This window comes from Notamacropus eugenii, chromosome 2 (genome assembly GCF_028372415.1).
Source record: "Notamacropus eugenii isolate mMacEug1 chromosome 2, mMacEug1.pri_v2, whole genome shotgun sequence".
Lineage (NCBI taxonomy): Eukaryota > Metazoa > Chordata > Mammalia > Diprotodontia > Macropodidae > Notamacropus > Notamacropus eugenii.
In genome coordinates this window covers 274,800,258-274,823,098 of record NC_092873.1, presented here as the reverse complement: position 1 = coordinate 274,823,098, position 22,841 = coordinate 274,800,258, and the positions used below count along the sequence as shown (strand labels likewise).

General features: G+C 35.6%; 1 protein-coding gene across 2 annotated transcripts in view; it reads right to left on the bottom strand.

Moving 5' to 3' along the window:
* The window catches only part of SNX7 (sorting nexin 7), a 115,929-nt gene that overhangs the window by 1,601 nt on the left and 91,487 nt on the right, over positions 1–22,841 (bottom strand). For both annotated transcript variants that reach the window (XM_072644086.1, XM_072644085.1), the window contains one exon: positions 21,180–21,332. In XM_072644086.1, the coding sequence (XP_072500187.1) occupies positions 21,180–21,332 (153 nt within the window). The remainder of the gene's footprint in view (positions 1–21,179; positions 21,333–22,841) is intronic.

Sequence of the window (22,841 nt, the reverse complement as noted above, 5' to 3'; positions counted from 1 at the left end):
ATTCAATAAAATACCTTTGGCACCAAAAGTACCATTTATAGCAGGACTTTTTTGGTGGTAGGTGCATAACAAAATAAGATAGATATCCATTAATTGGAGAATGGCTGTACAAGCTGTGGTATGTGATTATGATGAAATACCACTGTGCTATAAGAAATAATGAGCAGGTTGCTCTCAGAAAAACCTGGAAAACCTTGCATAGGTGGATGCAAAGTGAAATTTACTGTGTGCAAAATAACAGCAATATTGTAAAACAATCAGCTATGGATGACTTAGCTATTCTCAGCAATTCAATGATCCAAGACATCTTTGAAAAATTGACAATGAAAAATGCTATCCATCCCCAGAGAAAGAACTGATAGTATCTGAATACAGACTGAAGCATACTTTACTTTTTCTTGAGGTGTTTTTTTGTCTGTTTTCTTTCACAGCATGACTTTTATGGATATGTTTGCAAGACTACACATGTATAACATAACAAATTGCTTGCCTTCGCAATGGGGAGGGACAGGAAGGACCGGAGAGAATTTGGAACTCAAAGTGAGCTAGTATTCATCCCTACATGTAATCATTCTGTTCATTATCAGTGGTTTCTGCTACCCCACTAGGGGTAGCTGGTCATAGGTCTAAGGACAAATACAGTTTTAAAACTCAGTCCAATATAAACACATTTTAAGTTAATTCTATTGGAATTTTATTGTAATGCTTTGATTCCTGGAAAGTTTGAAATTTAGCCAAAAGAAAAATTTATCATTACAGTCTGGTTCATATTAAGTTTTAAGAATAAAAAGCAAAAGTTCATGAATGCTATTTAAATAGAACAGAAGCAGGAAAGACCAGAAGAAAAGGATGAAGTAGGTAATATTTAAAATGTGTTTTATCCTCTTTGGTTTCTCTGTACAATTCTAGTGAAGTGTGTTGAATAAGCAGGCACATGTCATCAGCATAAGATGTACACAGTGCTTCACTTACAAGAGCCATCTAGTGATCTAATCTTCCTGCTAAGTCTGCTATTTGTAACTCTAATGCTTGGAGAAAATTTCAGTCAAATGTAGTTTCAAATGTGATCCCCAAATGTCACTTAGTAAACCCCATATTAATCCCCAGAAACATATCACATATAAATATCCCATCCCCAAACATTTTAGATTTCTTTGTGATTTGAGGTCCAGAAATCTGAACATGAAATTTGTGGAATATATATCAATTTAAGACAACGGAAATTTGGGATAAAGCACAGACATTTAGAACTGGCAGTTTCTTAAGATCACAGAATCAATCTGGTGAAAGCAACTTAACTGATTTTTAAATTCTTCCAGGAATATGTAGAAAATGTACATATGTAAGGCACGGTGGATATAGTGCTGGATCTAAAGTCAGAAAGATATGAGTTCAAATCCAGCCTCAGGCATTTATAAGCTAGGTAATATTGGTCAAGTCATTTAACCTGATTCTGCCTCAGCTTCTTCATCTGTAAAATGGGGATCATAATAGTATCTGCTTCCTAGGACTCTGAGGACATTTGAAAACTGCTTTGAAAATCAACCTTAAAGTGCTATTATTATATAAGTAAAGAAACAAATATATCCATACTTATTTAAAGATTAGTTCTATTATTACAAATGTCTATTTACAAAAACAAAAACAACAACCAATTAACCCCTCAGGCTCAAATGGACACTTAGCTTCCGGGCAATAGATTGCTTGCCTTTTCAAACCTTTGGAATTACTTTCAAACTTTAAGCATTCTTTGAAAAGTTCTTTCATTTAATTCACTCTGTAATTTTCATTGAGGTGACTTCATTTAGTTTGTCTCCCATTCACAGAATGTACTTCTTTCTCACTTCTGCCTCTTGGAATCTCTAATTTTCATCAAAGCTCAGCTTAAATATCACCTCCTACATAAGGTCTTCCCTGATCCCTGCCAAGTTATTCTGCATTTACTTGATATATATTTCATATAAATTTATATGTGCGCATTTTGGGTCATCAATAGAATGAAAGCTACTTGAGGAGACTGCTTCCTGTTCTACCCCTGTATCCATTCGAAAAGGCTGGCATAAAATAAATACTTGATGAATGCTTATTTGATAAAGCATTTACTTTTCTTTCCTGTAGGTGTCGTGTGGAGATACTAAGTTGGTAATAGTGAAGAAAGCAGAAAGAAGCTGGGGGTAGTACGAAGTAGCAGAGTTTAACGAACAAATCTTCATAAAGGTTCAGTATATGTAACTGTTTTAAAGGCCTCAAATCACTATTTGGAATCCTAGTTTGAGAAAGTTATTTTTTGTTATTTTATTTCCCTCATAAAGTATCTATTAATTCTTTAAATATATATACCTATATACATATATAATATGTATATTTAATATATATACATATGTATGTATGTGTATATACATATATGTATATATACATACACATATATACATATGTGCATGTGTGTACATATATTCACTTATTTAAGGGTCTGGGAGTTTGTGTATTTATTTTGGCAGAGAGGGAAGTCATTTGAATCTCGGAATCTGGGGAATATGACGGTGTTCCCATGAGGGTTTAAGCAAATTTTGTTAGTCAACTATTTAATGGAAATTTAAGGTTAATGGGGAGGGGGCGGAGAGGGGGAGAAGAGACTTAAAGACTTTCCCTGCCCATTACCAAGCCCCAATACTTTTTGTTAATTTCTAATAAGGCACTGGGTTAGAGGGTCATGCACTCCAGCCCTAAAAAGAGTACATGTACTCTGAGGTGAGGTTTTACTTTGGGGTTTACTCACTGGAAGTGTCTGTTTAGCCAGAGGAGATTCTGGGTAGCCATTAAGGAGCCCCTGGTTTTGAAAACCCAGATGGTGGTGTTTCTCTCTCTGGTAACTACGTATGTACTGCTTATGATCAGACAGTTGGAAGCTGTCTGTTGACCTTATTTCTCTGTATTTTCTCTGAAGTTCAGGGTGCTGACTTATCCCCCTGAACTAAGTGAATGATAGATGTGCTTCATTAAAGAGATTGTTGACCCCTCAAAAGTTGCTTTCCTTTTAGAAAAGCATCTAACAACCTGTATAGCAAGCCCTCCTGTGTATGTCTGGGTCCTTGCTCTTGCACTATCATGGTGGAAGAGAGAGAATAAGGCCTCACTTGTTATCTCTGTCAACTTTACTCCTTCCCATTCCAACCCCCATGAAGTTTCTTCAAAAACCTAAAAGAAAAAAAAAGCCTCCAACTTATTTCAAGAAAACAAGTGCCCTATGTAAAATTTCTCCTGCCCCCCGTGATTTTTCCAATTAAAAAAAAAAGGAAGACTGAAACATGAATTTTTAAAACTAGAACTGGAATATCTTTCAAAAAATTTACAAATACAAGCAAACAATTCTGCCAAATGACTAAGAAGTAGGCCATTGGTTAGCTCAGGATTAGCAAACTATTATTTTAAAAGATCTTTAAATAAACAGAAGATAAAATATCAAATCCTGCTTATATAGAATTATACTGAAAAAAGGTTGCCTGTCCCAAAAAAAGGCATTCAAGGATACTTTAGACTAGATGGCCTCAACCTAAGATTGCGATATTCTGAAAGATAGGCTCACTCAGAGTCACATAGCTAGATAAGTGGGACTCAACTCCACTTTTTCTCTCTCAAAATTCCATATCCTTTCCATTATACTATCCCATTGAAGTGGGTTCTTTTGATTTACTCTTTGGGTATACAAAATCTTCGTCATTCAGTTTTGTACACAATGTTCACTTCTTGGCTACTTTACCTTACATATGAGAACCCAAAGACAGTTTAACAACTTCCCTTACTCCTCAAGTCACTCAGGTGGTAAGTGGAACCATCACTCAGTGCTTCCCCCTATAAAGTGTGTTCTAGACTAGTTGCTTAGACACTCAAGGAAATCAAGTAGTCCTGTATCTTCTGAACAATTAGCTCTGGGAAATGTTCAAGAAGGAAGAACAATGCTCCCAGGAATCCAGACAAGGCACAAGGCCATCTCTGCTTTAGTCCTCTGGAAAATTTAAGCTCAGCTCAGATGTGAATCCCAGGGAGAGAGGTAAGGAGCAGGGCTCAGTACAAATACCTAACTTGGTCCAAGAATCTGCAGCTCAATCCTGCTTCTCAAACTAGGAGAGTTCAAAGAATCCAAAATAGATTGCATGAAAAGCTCATCACTGCATATGACTCAAAGCTTATCCTAGTTATCCATCATGTGTAGAACATGGACCATACTTTTGGCAAGGTTTGAGTTGGGGTAGTCATATTGAGTCACTTTCCTAGGAGTAGTAATCTAATACTTAGGAACCTGTGTCCTATTTCTAATTTCCCCAATGTATAGTTGTAACAATTACTCAAACAGCAAGCTTTTATTAAGCACCACAAATGTTATTAACTGTCAGGTATTATTGTAATGAGGATGCAAAAACAACAAGGAAAATGCATTTTATGGGGTCTAAGGGTACAAGTAATTAGGTGAGATCAGGAAAGGTTTCCTATAAGGTGGAAGAAGTGAATGTATTGCATAGAGCCTAGGCAATGTTCTTAAAGTGGGACATGTATTGTTCTGTATAAACAAGGGCAAATAAGGCAATTTGGCTAAAATGTAGAGTGCACAGAATGGAGTAATGTGTAATAAACCTGGAAGAGCAGGCTAGAGGAGATAGTGGAGGGTTTTTAATGCCAAACAGAAGAGCATGACATTGAAGAGGTTACATAGCTACCCTGGGTTTTAGTGTTAAAAACTTTTGGAGAAAACAGACTATAAAACAACATACAACTATTCCCACAGTGAACAGTGATTTAATAAGCTTATGGAATTCCCTCTTCCAACCTAAAGCCTAGGGATTTTCCTGAGGCACAAAAATGATTAAGTGACTTTCCTAGGAGTCACCTATGTCAAAGGTGTATTCAATTTCAGGTTTTTCTCATTTTAAACTCAGTGATCTAGCCACTAAGCAATGCTACCTGTACATATATGCAAGCTATGCTGATGAGGGGCATGTTAGAAAACACATTCAAGTATAATATATAAAGACCCGTTCCTCATACATTCATCTCTTCTGCCACAGCTATACACAAGAAAGCAATTAGCATCAGTGACATCATTCTTAAATTTTCAAAAGGCAGAAATATTAGAAGGCTTTAACACCAAAATCACTGGTGCTTTTCTTCAGAAAATTAATTCAATAGCTCTCTGATTTACTGACATACCAAGTTCAGATGTGTGCAACCCTCCCAGAAGCAAACACAAAATGTACTTGTTGAATTGACTTGATTTGCTGACCTAACTTTGGTCAGTCCTATTACAAGTCAACCCAGTTGCCCAGGCCTCTGGCATCAATGTACAGAGGAGAGTGCACTAGATCTCAAGTCAGAGGTCTGGTATTCAAAGTCTACCTCAATACTTTTATGACTGTTATAACCTTGGGCAAGTCACAACCTTAGTTAAGGTCTCAGGTTCCTCATCTGTAAAATGAGTCGGTTGGACTAAATGGTCTCTGAGATTCTTTCCAACTTTACATTTCTCATCCTATGACTCTTTTTTGGGGTTTTTTTGAATGGAAAAAGAAGGGCCATCCGGTAGAAACTCAAGAAATGGGCTAGGTGACATCACAGAGACAAAGTGACAAGTATAAACAGACAAATTGAAGAGACTTGTTATTCTACTTCACACAAAAATTTCAATAACAAAATGATTTTTTTAAAATTACAGTTCAAATTACTTCAATAAGGCTTCATATAGTTCTTCATTTCTGTTCTATAGTTCTGTTTTATATATATATATACATACATATGTGGATGTGGGTGTATATATATATATATATATATATGTGTGTGTGTGTATATATATGTGTGTATATATATATATGTATTCTCTGCTTCCTTTTCCCAATTGTGATACATTATTATAAAAATAGAATATTGAAAAATAAACCACATCAATGCAAAAACAGGGGTCTGCATCCCAGGCTCTTGTTTTCTTCTGAATTTGAAAAATGTATAGAACCGGTGGTTTATTTCAAGTAGACTCTAGTCACAAAGAATGAAAAGGCAGCACAACCAAGAAGTCCAATTTCTCTTTTACATTTAACAAATGTCTGTATTAGTTGACTGCTGTTTTGTATCATGCCCATTGTGAACAATGATATCTTTTTAAATCACACAGTGCTGAGTCAAGAAAATCATGTTTGACAGAACTGAAATAACAAATGACAAGATTCAACATCCTTACATAATTTCAGTCAAGATATTTTGGATATTGATCTTGATGGTGTCACGTTGGAAAACAACTCCTCTGGTGTTATGGCAAATACAAACAACACCACCATCCAACCAAAAAAAAAAAAAAAAAAGTTCCATCCAGTCAGCTAGGGGGGTGGGATGGGATAAGGAGTGGAAAGCAATCACAAATTTGAACTAACATTAAGCTCACAAATCACAAAATAATCAGCTTCCTTCTCAATTATTATACCTTTCTTAAGATCCTAGAGGTAGAGGTAGAAGCAATCTTAGAAGTCATTCCAGCCCTTCTTATTCATTTTATGGATGAGGTAACTAAGACCCCAGAGAGGCAAATGACTTGCCCAAAGTCAGTATGTACAAAGGACCCAGCTTGGGCCAGGCTACTCAACTGTCCTTTGGGGCCAAAAGCCTGAATCCTTTGGAAGGACAATACTAGGTTACTTCTAAGTTTCTGTGATCTCATGGGTATAGGTATCCTTTCCCCTAGGGTGGACAGGGTAGAGTTTGAAAAGGCCCATGTTTGAATTGAAAGAATGTAGATTCAAAACACGACTCTCCTGTTTTACCTTTTGCTTTCTCTGGACCTCATCCATAAAATGAAGGAACTAAGTTAGATGACCTCCAAGGTACCTTTCAGTTCTAAATTTATGACCTCCACGATTTTCTTGCTGTGAGATTCTTGCCCATGTCCATTCATAAATCCTCCACAGAAATTCTTTTCAATGCATTGGAGTTCATCCCCTGGGTCTGTTAATATTTGAGGTGAATACTAATGCATTGCTTAGGACAATGCATTAATTTTTTTAAAAAAAGCTATCAAGATTAAGAAATGCATTAAACAGAAAAGCAAAAGATTTTGGGTTTAAAAGCCTAAAACAAAAACATGGAAAGAGTGATAAGAAAATGAAATTTTGACTTCAAAATTAAGTTGATTTGAGTTTGACTCATTTCTGCTATTTATAACTTTGGGCATGCCATGTAGTGTTTAAAATTCTCTCAAACTCACTGCACATATCTATCCTAAAGGCAAGCGTAGCTGGCTTTGTGACATCTCTCCTATATATCCCCTTCTCTTTACAGGCAGTGACCACTCTGGTTCATGTCCTCATCACTTTTCTTTGACTTTTCAAACCCTTCAAAACCTGGCCCCTTCCCATTTTTTTTTAACGCTTTCTTTCTATCAGGTATACTCTACAATCCAAAAAAAAAAAATGGCTTTCATGCTGGTCCTTGCACAGAACCCTCTTATCTCCTGACTCTTTGCCTTTGCTTTGGCAGTTCCCCATGCCTGGACTGCTTCCCTTCCTTATCTCTGTCTCCTGGATTACCTGGCTTTCTTCAAGACTCAGTTCAAGGTCTCTCTCATCTTGCTTTTCGATCCTTTACGATGTATACATCTTGCATGTTCACAGTTACTTGCAAGCTGTCATCCTCATTAGAATTCCAATACATTGAGAGCAAGAACCGGATTTTTGCCTTTCTTTGTATTCTCAGTACTTAGCACAATGTCTGGCAAATAGTAATCACTTCAATGAATGTTGCTTAATTGATCGGTAATCATCATGAACTTCAGCTTCCTCTGCAGAAAATTGTTGATAAGATACTAGATGATCTCTAAGGTCCCTTGCAGCTTTAAATTGTACGGCCAGTTATAATTCTGATAAGATTAGTGTCTATGTTGGCAAGAGAATTATACTATTTTCACCCTTATTAGGCGAAGCAAGGTAAGGAGAAGCTCTGGCATCAATTCTAGTTAGCTCTGGCTTTCAACCTCAGTTGGTAGATTAAAGATTTGTATGGAAAGGCATAAAAAATACTAATTTCTAGAGTTTTCCTGTTGGGTTAAGTACTAAGTGGCACAGATTTTACTATAAATTTTCTTATTTTACAAAACTAAGCAGGTCATACTGAGCCATAAATACTGAAAAATTATAAACAGCCTAGAAGAGACATGTTGGAGAAGCTCTTAAATGAATGATTTTCAAGGAAGACATGGTACATACATGAAAGAGCAAAGGGACGAAGGCCAGCTCTGTCATTAACAAACATGATGGCCTGAGAAACTTACTTCTGGAGGTCTATTTCCTTTTTCTCTAGAAAGGGGTTTGGACTAGGTGTCCTCTAAGCTCCCTTCTAAGATACCATGATTTTTTTGAGTATTAATTTTATTCAAGTAGGAACACAGCAACCACTGAAAATTGCAAATTTGTACCCTATACTTGGAAAATTCTTTAAAGTAGCAAATGACTACAATTCCATATCATTTTACAACCTGAAAGACTCTTGAGGGCAACATTCCAGTCATACACCTTCATAATTCCCAGAGCACACTGATGCAGGAATCTAGGATTTTGTGAATCACTGAAGAACATGAACAATATTGAACAAAATATGTTGTTCATTCTAGATTTTCTCTAAATGAAACACTTTTTTTAAATGCTGCTTCCTTGTCTCCGTTTTTCTTTTCAAATCTACAGTTCTCTTCTCATGCCTCATCATGGCATGGTAGTGGTACTGAGTTCTTAGAGAATTCCAAAAGATTATTTCAGCAGAAACTAAGTTTCAGAAGTGAATGCCTCAAAGTGTGGGTGGCCTTAAAAATTTTTTAATAAAAAACAAAAACCTTTCTGTTTTTCCACAATTCCCTAAATACCCACTGTAATATTCTTCCCTATGGTTCCAGGGTTTACATTTGAGTACACCTCCTTAATACAGAACACTAGCACCTTCTCCACCAACACCTTGTATTTAACTTGTTTCTTTTCAGTAAGTTATACCCATTCAGAGCTATGGTCCAGTTGTAGATTTCTTTTCACCAGGTCTCAGTGATAGCTATGAGGTCAAATTTGCCTCCCCCCATTAGGACTTTCTCTTGTTTTGCCTAAACTTTAGGCATTTGTGTACAGACATTTGAGGTCATGGGCTTCATCACTAGCTCCTTTCTTGGAGGTTGTATGAATTTGTGAATGTTTTGTTCCTTAATCTTCCACCATGCTATTTTTTGTGGTTTAGTCCGTTTTCAGTTGTGTCCAACTCTTTCTGACTCCATCTGAGGTTTTCTTGGTAAAGACACTTGGTAAAGATACTCCATTTCCTTCTTTAGCTCATTTTACAGATGAGAAAACTGAGGCACACAGAATTAAATGACTTGCTCAGGGTCTCATAGCTAGTGTCATGAGTCTTCCTGACTCCAGGCCTGATCCATCTAGCTGCCTTTTCAGCCTACTACACCCTAATTAATTGTGCTTGATCTGGCCTCTGGACCAGTAGCTGACCCTGGAAAATATTCTCCTTCAAATGGTCCTCAAATTCTCCCAAATTTTGCCAAATTTCTCCTTCCCAAATTCAACCTCTGACTTATTTCACTAGTTCAAAGCCCTCTAAGTTACCTATATAAATTTCTTCTCTTTCTCATTTGGCTCAAGTTCTTGACTTTTCCTGCTTCTTCTCTCATAATCTGTTCTCACAGAGACAGGAAGCAGAATCCCATGAAATTTGTATTGTTGCCTTTGGGTGTATGATAAAACCTATCCCTGAACCTAGGAAAACCTTGAATCACTCTTCCATTTAATTGCAACTTCCTTTTGTCTTCCGGGTAAATTCATCAGAAGAGGTCAGCACTGCTATACTTCAGTTATTCCAGAAGTCTTTATTGGTCACTAGAAAGGGATATCAAATTTGGAGTACTAACAGTTAAATGACAATTTAGATATAAGTGAAAAACGGCATGATTCTTAGCACCCCTCCTTAAGCAGAAGGTGGTCACTCAGACTGGAGGACATAAGCCTCTCTCTGTTTAGCCAGATTGGTCCCCTTCTAAGAATCAGTGTCATCATTAATGACATGAAGTAGCTTCAGACTAAGATTTCATGGTGTTAAGTCTTGAAATACTGACATGTAACTGAAATCAGTATTATGGCAATAAACTTAATAGCACTGCTAATAAAGGTAAATAGTCGAAATGCGGTTGTGACCAAAATTAGGTTCAATACTGACTAAAATGAAAAAGTGTTTGTGTCTTAATAAGCATCTGTCCTAGTTTTGGTACTCCATAAGACCAAGTACTCCCTGTCTAGGATACTACATATATAAGCTGCAACTCAACGACTCCAGAATTTTGAAAACGTTATTAGATTGTTCATTACATATAAAAACAAAAAATGTAGGCAAATTACTTTAGAAAATAGCTTTGAGTTCAGAAGTATAAGGATGAAGCGCTATTCATCTTTTCAAACAGGTGATGGACTAAAGGTATGGCATAAGACATACATTTTCAGATAAGGCTAAGGCATTCATTTATTCTCTTTGGTTGTACTTATTAGATATGCTATTGGGGAATCAGATGGTATGAGAGATGGAAAAAAAGAAGGAAGATTACTAGAACACAAACATCAGAAAGCAAAAAAGTTCAGGGACACAAATAGGAAAATTTTGTTACTATCATACTAAATTTAATATGCAATTAATAAATACACTGACATAATGTTTTGATATCAAATCTCTTTGTCCTCTGTATATTGAGAAGTTTGTTTGTTGACAACTGCTAAATTCATAATAAATAATATATATTTTTAAAATAGTCCCTTATAACTGAGTAACTTTAAAACTGATTGAATTAACTTTAATTCAGAAAAAAATATCATACTACCATGGAAAAACAATTTTTTCTAATACTGCAGAAGTCCAAATTTAACCTTTATAATTTTGAAAGATTATATGGGCAAGACTTCAGGAAGTCATCTGTTGTTTTGTAATTTTAGAAATATTAATATTGCAAAAATAACAGAGTAGAATTTGGATTACGTTCCCAGTCTAAAAATTGCTACTTTGTCCCATTCTGTCAAGGCTGCACGTAGAACAATGCCAGAATACTTAGAAGAATTGTAACATCAGGTTACAGTACATGAAATGTCTTACTGGCTATAAACGCCACCTTGTGGCAAATGTCTACAAGTTTGCATCTATGAAGCAAATTAGGATACACTTGTTCAACTGGGAACCACCATTCATAGCTGCCACTAATAACATTCTGTCATTTAAAATAAATTTACATACACGATGTGAGAAGCTGCAAAGGCATATTTGCTTTGCGCAGACACCTGTACCTAACCTTAGGACATTTCTTTCTTTTTTCCTTTCTTTTTTTAATAAGTCACAGTTAGGCTAAGCTAAGCTAAGGGGATTGTTTTCAATTGCCCTAAAATAGCATAGTAACAAAAGCAGCAGCAGTAAACTTATATTTATATAAAGCTCATAATTTTTCAAAGTGCTTCCATATATTATCACATTTTATCCTTTGATGCTTCAAAAGAGTAGTGTTTTTATTCTGATTTTTAAAAAGCTACCCAAAAAGAACTGGGATTCTTCCTCCATACTTAATTCAGACAAAAATTACTATTATATTCTTATTACAAATGTAAACAGAAAAAAGTACTATTATATTCCTATTACAAATGTAATCAACATTTGCAGTTAACTAGAAAAAATAGGTCACAGGTTCAACTTAAACAGGCAAATGAAAGAGGTGACCTTGTGTGCCCAGGAACAAATATACGGACAAATCTAAGATGCTGAAATTGAGGGGATTAAAGGGATCCATGCTTTCACCGGATATCACACAGTAAATATTAAGAAACACCAGGAAGAACAAAAAGAACTGAATAATACAGATGAAAATAGAAACCAACAAAAATTAAAAATGAAGAGAGTATTAATACTAGACTACTAGAATGCTAGTAATCAGCTAAAATAAAAGAGATAGTAAAAATATTATCCAAAAAAAATCCTTAAAAGAATTAAGTACTTGCAGTGTTAGGAAGAATCACATGGCCAAATGAAAGACCTTAAAATAAGCTGTTGTATTTTTTTTAATATAGGAAAAGAAATTAATAATTAAAAGATGTGAGAAGGAAAAAATGAGTGAAATCAGTGACAAAAAAAATGACCAATGAATGTATGATGGCATCCTTGGGCTATTTCATCTTGCAGGGCTTACGATTAACATAAGCAAAAAGAAAAACAAAAAAACAAAAAATAACACTGAGGAAACAAAATGCAACTTATTCAGCAGCTCTTGCAGAAGGTGGAAATGTTGAAATTATCCAAAGACCCAGATAACATCCTCCCAACCAAGCCAACATAATGCTATGATAGTAAGTTGACTACATTCAAAAGTGGATGAGAGAAAATACAAAAATACGTTTGAAAATATAGTTTGGAATTAAAAGAAAGAGGCCAAAGGGTTGTAGACTATTCAGATGCCTTACAATAGTATATCATGAATATCTTCTTTAAAAAGCGAGACAAAAGGCACTAAAATGACAAGCAGACAAGTTAAACTGACAATCTGGACGTACTGGAAGTCACTGGTTACTGACATAGGAGTCATTTAAAGAATCAGCTGATGGAATTTCAGGGAGGGAAGATACTAGAAGAATCAGAAAAATTATGAGTGTTACCATTTAAAAAGGCATGTGAAAAGAGATAAAAACTACAATATCTAATTTTTCTCTATAGTATCTTTTATTGGAAAGGATCTACACACATACAAGAGCATACTTGATGAAAATATGAAAAAGAGGTAGGTTGCTGTTGTTTAGTCATTTTCAGTTGTGTCTGACTCCTGATGACTCCATTTGGGGTTTTCTTGGTAAAAATAGTGGAGCAGGTGGCCATTCCTTCTTGAACTCATTTTAACAGATAAAGAACTGAGGCAAATAGGGTTAAGTGACTTGCCCTGGGTCACGCAGTTAATAAGTATCTGAGGCCAGATTTGAACTCCTAGAGAGGAACCTTCAAACACAGTGCTCTATCCATTGTGCCATCTCTTTATAAACAATATTCTACAATAAATTAGATCTTCAGTTACAAAACTGACTGAAAGATATAGAGAATATAGCATTTTCCTAGGTTTTTTTGTTTGCTGATTATTAAAAAAATATGAGTAAAATACAATCTTAAAAGTTCTCATCCAAAAAAGCATGACCATGATTCTTAGTTTAAGCATACATAAGATTTTTGATGGATGATGAGAAATATCTTTGTTGATTTTCTGATTATTAAAATTAAATGAGGTATTAAGCAGGAAAAAATATGCTTACCAAAGGGTTAGCCATTCACAGAGGATTTCCTGAATAGAATTCTAAAAGAGGAAATGCCTATAGATAGCAGGGGATAGGAGGAAGAAGGGAGGTTCCATATGCTCCTTTTGTGGATTAGGTGACATGCCAAAACATTACAAGCTCTCCTTCATGACAGCCAGAGCCACCCAAAAGAGAACAGTTTAAAAATGCACAAAAGAAAAATAAGAGGATGAAGAATGGCAATTATCATGATTCTGATGTGTAGCTGGATGGCACTGAATTAGTTTATCAGTACAAATATCTTAGGGAGGCACTGAAGATATATGATTATGTTGGTCCATAAATAAATAAGACAACTCATCAAGATTGCACTTGGGAAGCTACAATGTTTTCAATGATCCCAAACTGTTCATGGACATACAAATCCATCTTTTTAAATAACATTCTGCTAGTGAAAATGTACAGTTAAAAATCACAGAATACCATGATCTCCAAAAAATCAAGATAATGGAGAAACTCATGATGGGTGTAATAGGTTGTACCGATGAAAACTAACACAATAACGCAACATTCATTCTCTCGTTACCAGTGAAGACTCATGCAAAAATGCAACATTCATTCTCCCTCTGTCTCTCTCTGTCTCTCTCTCTCTCTCTCTCTCACACACACACAAACACATACACACACACACAAAAAAATATATTTAGGAGAAAGAGTACACACATGAATGAGTTCATGAATACACAGAATACAAAACATTTAATACTTCAAAATACCTCTGATTTTATCAGTAATTATTCTTCACTGAAACTCTCAAAAATCAGCAATAACAACTAACCAACTATCCAGTGATAAGGCTACAGAAAGCCATTTGGACTGGTAGTCTTTTACTTTATGCGATATTCAAAAAATTCAAAGTACAATCATGACTGCAGAAAGGTCAACAGTAAAAATAGGCATGGCTAAGAAAGGAGCAAAGAAACTAGATTTTGTTTAAAGGCACCACAAATAATTAAATAACATCTGGACACCAAATGGCATTACACCTAATTACTTAAAGTGAAAGTTACTTGAATTACAAGGAGAAATAGGCAACAAAACTATTGTAGTTGAGGATTGCTTCTTACTAAGACAAATCTAAGGATAAACAGGAAGTTATGAACTTGAATAGAAATTTAGGAAAAAATAATAGATTTCTGGTGATTGCTACAGCACTACATTTTAACTCTGAGAGAATCTTTAAGTTTAAAGTGTGTGCATGTGTATGTGTATGTATGTGTGTGTGTGTGTGTGTGCGTTTAAACAACATAGCTTTGGATTCTACTTTCTAATCTATTCTGTTATCCCTCCATATTATGGAAGAGTTTGTTCATTCACATTCACAGATATGATTATAATTTGTACTTTTCCTTTTCTCCTATTCTTTTATAATTTTACCTTTCTTCATACTCTCACAACTCCACAAAGAAAAATGACTGGAAAAGAGGATAAACATCAATTAGCTGTAATTGAAGTGATCTAATCTATTCCTAAGCCCCTCCCCTCTCTTTATCTAACCCAGTCCCCAATCATTGATTCTTATACTTTTTTTCCTCTCTCCTTTTAATATTTCTTTTATCATCTATTCTCTACCCTTAATCTAACCTTTTGGTCCATCCCACCCTCATTTGAAGTTTGAATTGTGACTATTCTTCCTAACTCTACTCTTTCCTCTTCTTTCTTTCCCTGTCTCTATTGAATTAATTAATATATACTCTACTGTGTTTGTTTGTGTGTGTGTGTGTTTATGCATGTGTCCGTGTATGTGGGCATGCATGTGCTCAACCCTCATTTGCCTCGTTCAATAAAGAGGGAAGTTCATGAGATGCTCACTTTCAACCTCCCCCAACTTTTCTATGTTACTATATTCTTCTTCTGCCATACTCTAATTATGATAATTTGCAAGGTCCTCTCCACATTTCTTCCCATATGTATTCCTTTCTTTTCTTTTTTCAAAAAAAGGGAGAACAAAATCACCACCACTCTCTCCAATTCTGTGTTAATTTTCTTTTATTCTCTATGATCCTTAAAGATGGTGGGTCTGTGAAGGGACATAATTTTTCTCACTCTAATAGAATTTATATACTCCATTTAACTCCCTTCTAATCACTTGAATACATTTACCCTTTTGGTCTTTCTTGTCTACTATGCTGAAAGATTCTACCCTGATCTTGTTTTTTAATCAGGAAAGCTTGAAAATTCTCTATTATTAAATATTCTTCCTCAAAGTCCTATGATCATACTCATTTTTGCAGGATAAATTATCTTTACTAGTAAGCCTTTTTACTTGTGCCTTTAGAATATTGTATCCCAAGAAGTCATCTCCTTTAAAGTATATCTTAGATTATTCTGCCATTTCTAGGTACCTGAATTACTTTTTTCTGGCTGCTGACTGTACTTTTTCTTTGACTTGGGAATTTGAGATTGTGACTATGACATTCCTGGATTTTTTAAATTTAAGATCTGCTTTTGAGAGCTGATCGGTAAATTCTTCATATTTTCACCATGCTCTCTATTTCTAAAATATCTAAAAACTTTTCTTTGATGGTTTCTTAGATACAGTATTTGACTTTTTGTTTGTTCTAACAATATGCATTAAACTTTGTCTCCTTAAAATTAGGTGCTTTGATAGTGGCTACCTCATGTATTCAAATTTTTTAGTCACTTTGCTTTGTCACATTGAATCAGAGTTCTATCTGTTCATTTTATTTTGATTTTTTCAGATTTCCCACAAACTGTATGAGACTTTGTACTTCTTTCACCGTATTTGTTTATGTCCCCCCAGCTACACTCCTTTGAACTGGACTGCATAATGATCATGGCCCTGAGAACTTTATCATCAGGAAACACACATACTAGAAGATTGTATCAGTGATACTCATACCTCATCATTGCCCTTGGGACCTCTGATTGGAGGGCAGGGTAAAGTACTCTTCATAAAACTTCCATTTAAAGAGAGCTCACAGATTCCACCATGATCACACCTCGCCCTTCCCTACCCTCTTTTTCTTGTTTTTTTTCTTGTTTTTTTTTTAATCTTCTCCCATAATCTTCTCCCCTTGAAAGCAGACACTCTATTTATATTTTTATTCTCATCACTTATAGAATCTGGCACATGATGTTGTTCAATTATTCACGATCCCTTATAGGGTTTTCTTGGCAAAGATACTGGCCTGGTTTGTCATTTTCTTCTCCAATGAATTAGGCAAACAGAGGCTAAATGATTTGCCCAGAGTCACACAGCTAGTGTCTTGAGGCTAGATCTGACCTCAGGTGTTCCTGACTCCAGGCCTAGCATTCTCTATACCAAGCTACCTAGTGGTCTCCAAGTAAACAGAAGTTAAATGACTTGCCCCAACCTATGCTACAATCCCTGGTTTCTGCTGCCATCCTCTAGTTTTCTGATAGGGTTGCTTGATCCTAATTCTTTTGCGATCCCCACTAGGGAGTAATGCTGCAGTCCTGACAGGCCTCAGCCACATAAAAGACATTATTCTGATCTCAGGATTCCAAGAGGATTCCCAAGTCCTTTGTCTCCTGCTATGATTCCAATAGAAGTGCTGGCTTCAGTCTTTCTGGGGGCTTTGAAGCAAGTGGGCCTGATAGCAATGACCCTTGCTGTGCCCCCAACCAATGTGCCTCCAGTTTCCAGCCCTATTTACAGGAGATTCTGCTGTTTTCAGGCCCCTGAATCACAGTCCTGAGATCCTAACTACCAGAGATCAGTCTGGCTTATTGCTGACGGGATCATCTCTGCTCAGAATACCAGAAGGTTTCTAGAGTCGTCTTGCACACTCTTTGGTGTTTCTCTTTAAGCTTACTGATCTTTGGCCTTTTACACATTCGCCTGGGTATTTGTTAGAACACACCTCTCTAACATCTTTCATGCTGCCATCTTGGTGAAAGTCACTACTTTTTCCCCAGACACGAGTCCAGGATACCTTTGACAATATGTGACAAAAAATATTAAAGGTAGATAGTATAACAGAACAAACACTGAAAATGTAATCAAAGGACTTGGTTATGAATCTCGGTTCTTTTCACTAAAACCTAATTTTAACCAAGTGAACTTCAGCTATTAACATAATTAATATACATATATTGTTCACTTTGGAGAAATCAGATGCCCTCAGTGATTTTAAACAATATAGTCAAGTCTAAAATAGAATAAAATGGGAAGGGCAAATTCTTACCCACACTAATTTATGATACGTAATTACTTGTGTACCAAACAGACTGAATGAATCAATGTATATACAGCGAGGTAAAATATCCTCCTAGAGTCCCAGTTCTGCCTGTAATTAGAACCTTATGCAGCTCATGATTCACATTTATAATCTGATTTTCCTCTGCCATTCAGATATTAAAATCTGACGTTCTAATTAAGCCATGAACATTCTGCTTAATGTGAGGAAACCCAAGGACAAATGGTTAGGTCCAATTTCATCTCTTGCTTTAATGACAGGGATCTTTTTTTCACCTTACTTACATGTAAAAATTAGGTTCCTCAATATGAATTTGATTGAATTACAAAGGAAATGGGAAGACTGGGAAATATTCAGCTTCCATGCCTGGGATATTTTGAATTTAATAGAGAATAACAGATTGTCCATGCTCACACCTTGCAGACTTAAAAAAAAAATAATAAGACTTGATTATCTAAGGGAACTGTCTTCATGATTATGCTTTCCCAGAGTGATATAACAAACAAATTTAGAATTATCTATGAAGGCAACAACCAACAAATAACCTCAGAATAAGAGTTTTGATGGCTTCTGAAGTTGGAAAAAAAAAGATCCACCCTAATTTACAAACGCAAACTCAAAGTATGTCATATTTTTATGAAGGTTTAAAAGATCGTAGGGGGAGGGTAGTTTAAATTTAATTATACAGAAACTGCTAGAAAGAACATGAGAACAGCATAACATAGTGTTACTAGGTTAAGTTAAGGAAACTAAGAAATATTCCAAATGGGGAAAAATAAATGTGCAGATGACAAAAGTACATACTCTTTAAGAAAGCTCTAAAATCTATGCTTGTGCAGATAGAAAGCAGATATAGCAGTTTTTTAATATGCATGTTATATAACATTTCATAAACAAAATAGCCCAACCTTACCTCTGAATAAATTTTTTTTAATGAAGCATTTTCACACAAATTATCTTATTCCATTTCCCCAACAACTCTGAAATGGGACAGGCGAGTGGCACTATCTTTCCTTAGTGGATGAGAAAATGAAAGCTTAAGGAAGCCGGTTTAGTGTCTTGCCCAAAGGTATCACACTCAGTGGCAAATTCAGAACTGGAAGGTAGATCTTATTCATTTTTAGTACAGACCCTTTCCACTATGTCAGCTAAGTTCTAAAAGAACTCAGATGGACAGACAGACAGATGACAGATAAATCATAGTGGAAAGAATCCTTAGCTTGCAATTGAGAAACCTGGGTTCAAATCCCCTATCTCTGAACCTTTGTAATTTTGCCCAGGGTCACACAATTACATGTGCTAGAGGCAGTTCCCTAAAACTTATCTACTGAGTCATGAGTTTTCCATATGCTTCCAGAGTGCACCCTGATCATCTGAAAAATCCCATGCTGATCCTTTGCATAATCAAATAATGATGGTCAACTATTAACATAAAGAATTGTGATGATACACATTATTTATTCAACAAAAATATTTTAAACTATTTCACTGCTGGAGACCTTTTAGGTATTTATCATTATGGATTAAAAAAAACTAACTAAATGAATATTAAGAAAGCATATGTACTAATTACTGCTCCCAAAGAGGCAGTATTTTATTTTCAAACATCTTAGAAACATTGGACATAGTAGAATGTAAAACAACTGCATAATTTTGTCAATGAATCATTCCCCTGTTTTCATTAAATTCATATTATGGAATCTATTTTCCTAAATTACTTTTCTGAAGAACTCCAATTTGTATTCAGAACTAGAAAATTATTATATTTAAAGCAAAATGAATGGTTGGCTCTACCCTGAATCAAGTATAGTGTTAATATTCTTTAATTGATGTCATACCTCCATTTTAATTGTCTCTCAACTTAAGGCAAAATAAGGCAGTGAAAGAGTGGAATTGGAATGGTTTTCTCCTCAATCCACCTGACAGTACTTCATTCACTCCCACCTGACCACAGATCTCCCAAATCCAAGGAAAAAGGAAAAATAAAAAGAGGCACAAACATGGAAAGTGGTTGAAGGCATTAAAGAATATTATTTTATTTTAAGATCCCAGGGGGAAAAAAGAGTGATATTTAAAGAACTTTCCTCACCTCCCCTAAAACCAAAAAATGCCAAAAAAAAAAAAAATAGGGCCAAACATATTCTATATCTCTTTCCCAATTCCCCTCAGCTCAAACCCTGAAATCTGTCTAATTCTTAAATTTCATCTACTAAGAGAATTTCCTTTGTGTGTTTTGGCTACACCTAGTTCCTGATCTGCAAAGCTGAGAAAGGTAGGAGGTCTTAAACTTTTTTGGCAGTCTGTCAAAGCCTATGAATCCATTCAAAGAACCATGTTGTGAAATGCAAACATATATACATACATATATATGCACATACAAACATATGTGTATGTATGTATAGGCTAACAAAGGAAATAAATGAAACATAGTTATCTATCTACCTACTTGTAGAAAACCCCATACCATGGTATAAATTAGAAGAAAGTCGGGCAATAAACATTTATTAATTACCTACTATGTGCCAGGCACTCTGCTAAGTAGTGGAGATATAAAGAAAGTTCTCAAGGAGCTCAAAGTTCAGTGAACTGAGAACTGAGAGAGCTTGGTTTCATTTTATGTTTTATTTACATCTTTTGTTTTTATACTACTATTACGTTCCATAAGTTCCCACTCTACCAAGGAATTCTGCCTTAAAACATCAAGAAATAAATAAAAGTCTAACTGCCAAGTTAGTCTGCCTCTTTAGAGTCCCTCTGTGCCCTCCTGTAATGAAAGAGAAGTGTTTTCTTCACCATTTCCCAGGGACTGAGAATGACACTTGGATTTTAACTCTATCTCTGCTATTAATGAGCTGTGAGACCTTGTACAAGTTACCTTGCCTCTATGCACCTCAATTTTCTGCACTTCTAATAAAGATGGTTATACGAGATGAGTTTTCTCCAGATTTAAAACTCTGTGATTCTATCAAACAGGCAACAATAACAACATTGTGATGATGATGATAGCCAACGTTTATACAGTGCCTACTATGTGCCAGGCATTGTGCTAAGCGCTTTACAATGATTATCCCATTTGATGTTCACAACAACTCTGAGAGGAAGATGCAATTTATGATTCCCCATTTTACAGCTGAGAAAAATGAGGCAAACCCCATTTTACAGGTAAGGAAACTGAAGCAGAGGTTAAGAGACTTGGCTAGCTAATAAGTGTCTGAGGTGGGATTTGAACTCAAGTCTTTTTGACTCCAGACCCAGCTCTCTATCCACAGCATTGTGTAGATTTACAGTTTGTATGACAGGGAAGAAGGCAGTTTGAATTCTGGCTCTAGCATTTACCTCTTTGTCACTTCACCTCTCTGGAGCTCAATTTCCTCACAGTAAAATAAGGGGGTAGGATCAGATGAAGCCAAAAATTCCTTTGAGTTTAAAGATGACACTCTTCTCTAATTGTGCCTACAGATTCAAGCTGAATTTAAAGCACTAACCAATTCATTGTTATTTCTACACTTCATAAGCTACCGTATATGATACATAAATTTTAGAGATGAAAAGGGGGTAACACTGAATAGTGTTGATGTGTTTGTGTGAGAAAAATAAGGTAAATTCCCATGACAATTACCTGCTCATAGTAGCTGATGTTTTTCTCAGCCATGTCTGTAAATGCCAATTTGATATCATTTTGCATGTTTTGTTTCCATCTGTCCCAGTCAGCTTTCAGAGCATTATTAGCACATTCCACCTTATCTTCTAGTTTTCCGATCTCTTCTGAAAGCTAAATAAAATTTCAAAAATAAAAAAAAAAGATTAGAAAATTTTTTTAAAAAATTTTTTTGGTTCACTTTTCTACCTTTAATAATATTTTCTTTTTTCTCCTGTTACATTTAAAGACAATTTTGAACATTCATTTTTTTGAAAAAAATTTGAGCTCCAAATTTTCTCTCTCACCTCCCCCTTACCTGAGACAGTAAGAAATCTGATACAGGTTATACATGTTCAATCATGCAAAACATGATTAGAGCCATCTCGAAATGAGGGGATTTCTTCTTTTCTTGGTCCAATGTGATACAAATACTGTTTAGGAATAATATGTTGAAAGATCACCAATACCAAGGCAGAAACACTCAGGTAATTCTGCTCTTTTGTGGTTCAGCTATAAGCTCATTACACTGTGCCCTTTTACAGTCCAAACTCTATTTTAATTAAAACAAAATAAACAAATTAAAAAAAAAATCTTTCCTACATCCTTGAACTTTGAAAGCAATACTACTTTTGCTTCCCAGGGTTAGATGAAATACCAAACACACATCTTCATCTTTAGCCTGGATGTTTTCTGCCTTTTCTGCTTCTACTTCTCACTAAATCAGACCCCCAGGGCCACACCTGAGAGGAGCTAACCCAGCTAAACCATTCAGCTTTAAACTCCCAGGGACCATGCGTGCTGCTGACGATAGCATGTCCCCTCCTTTGTCCCTCCACTCCCCTTCTGCCTCTGAGAACTGTAATCATTTCAACCTGACCAACGTTTCTAGGAAAAGCATTTGGCATTTCAAAGGACTGCCCTATAGCATCATGCCTGTGCCCTCTAAATAAAGTACTACTCTGATGTCAGCAGGAGGAAGGGAAGAAAAGAGAATGAACAGTTCTTAAATGCCTACTGTGTGTCACTCACTGTTGTTAAGTGTTTTACAAATGTTATCCCATCTAAGACCTCAAAACAATTCTGAGATGTAGGTATTATTATCATCCCCAGTTGAGATGAGGAAACTGAGGCTGAGAGGTTAAGTGACTTGTACAGGATGACCTGTGCAAGTAAGTCTCTAAGGCTAGATTTGAACTCAAGTCTTCCTGTCTCCAGGTCCAGCACACTATCCTTCATATTATTGAGCTGCCTTTACATCCCCCAATATATTCCCCCCATATTGTTTCCCCCTGCTCCATTAGAGTATAGGCACCTTGAAGGATTGTCCTGGTTTCTGGTTTTTTATTTATATATCCCCAACACTCAGCACAGTTTGACACTTAATCTTTAATAAATACTGTTTTCCTGCATTTATCCAAACCAATAAATTAACATTTATTAGGTATCTCCTAGCGCCAAGTTCTGTGCTAGGCTTTGGAGATAGATGATAGATAGATAGATAGATAGATAGATAGATAGATAGATAGATAGATAGATAGATAGATAGATAGATAGATAGATATAGATAGACAGACAGACAGATAGAGAAACGTATATACATATAAATGTGTCTATGGATATATATAAATACATATATGTTCA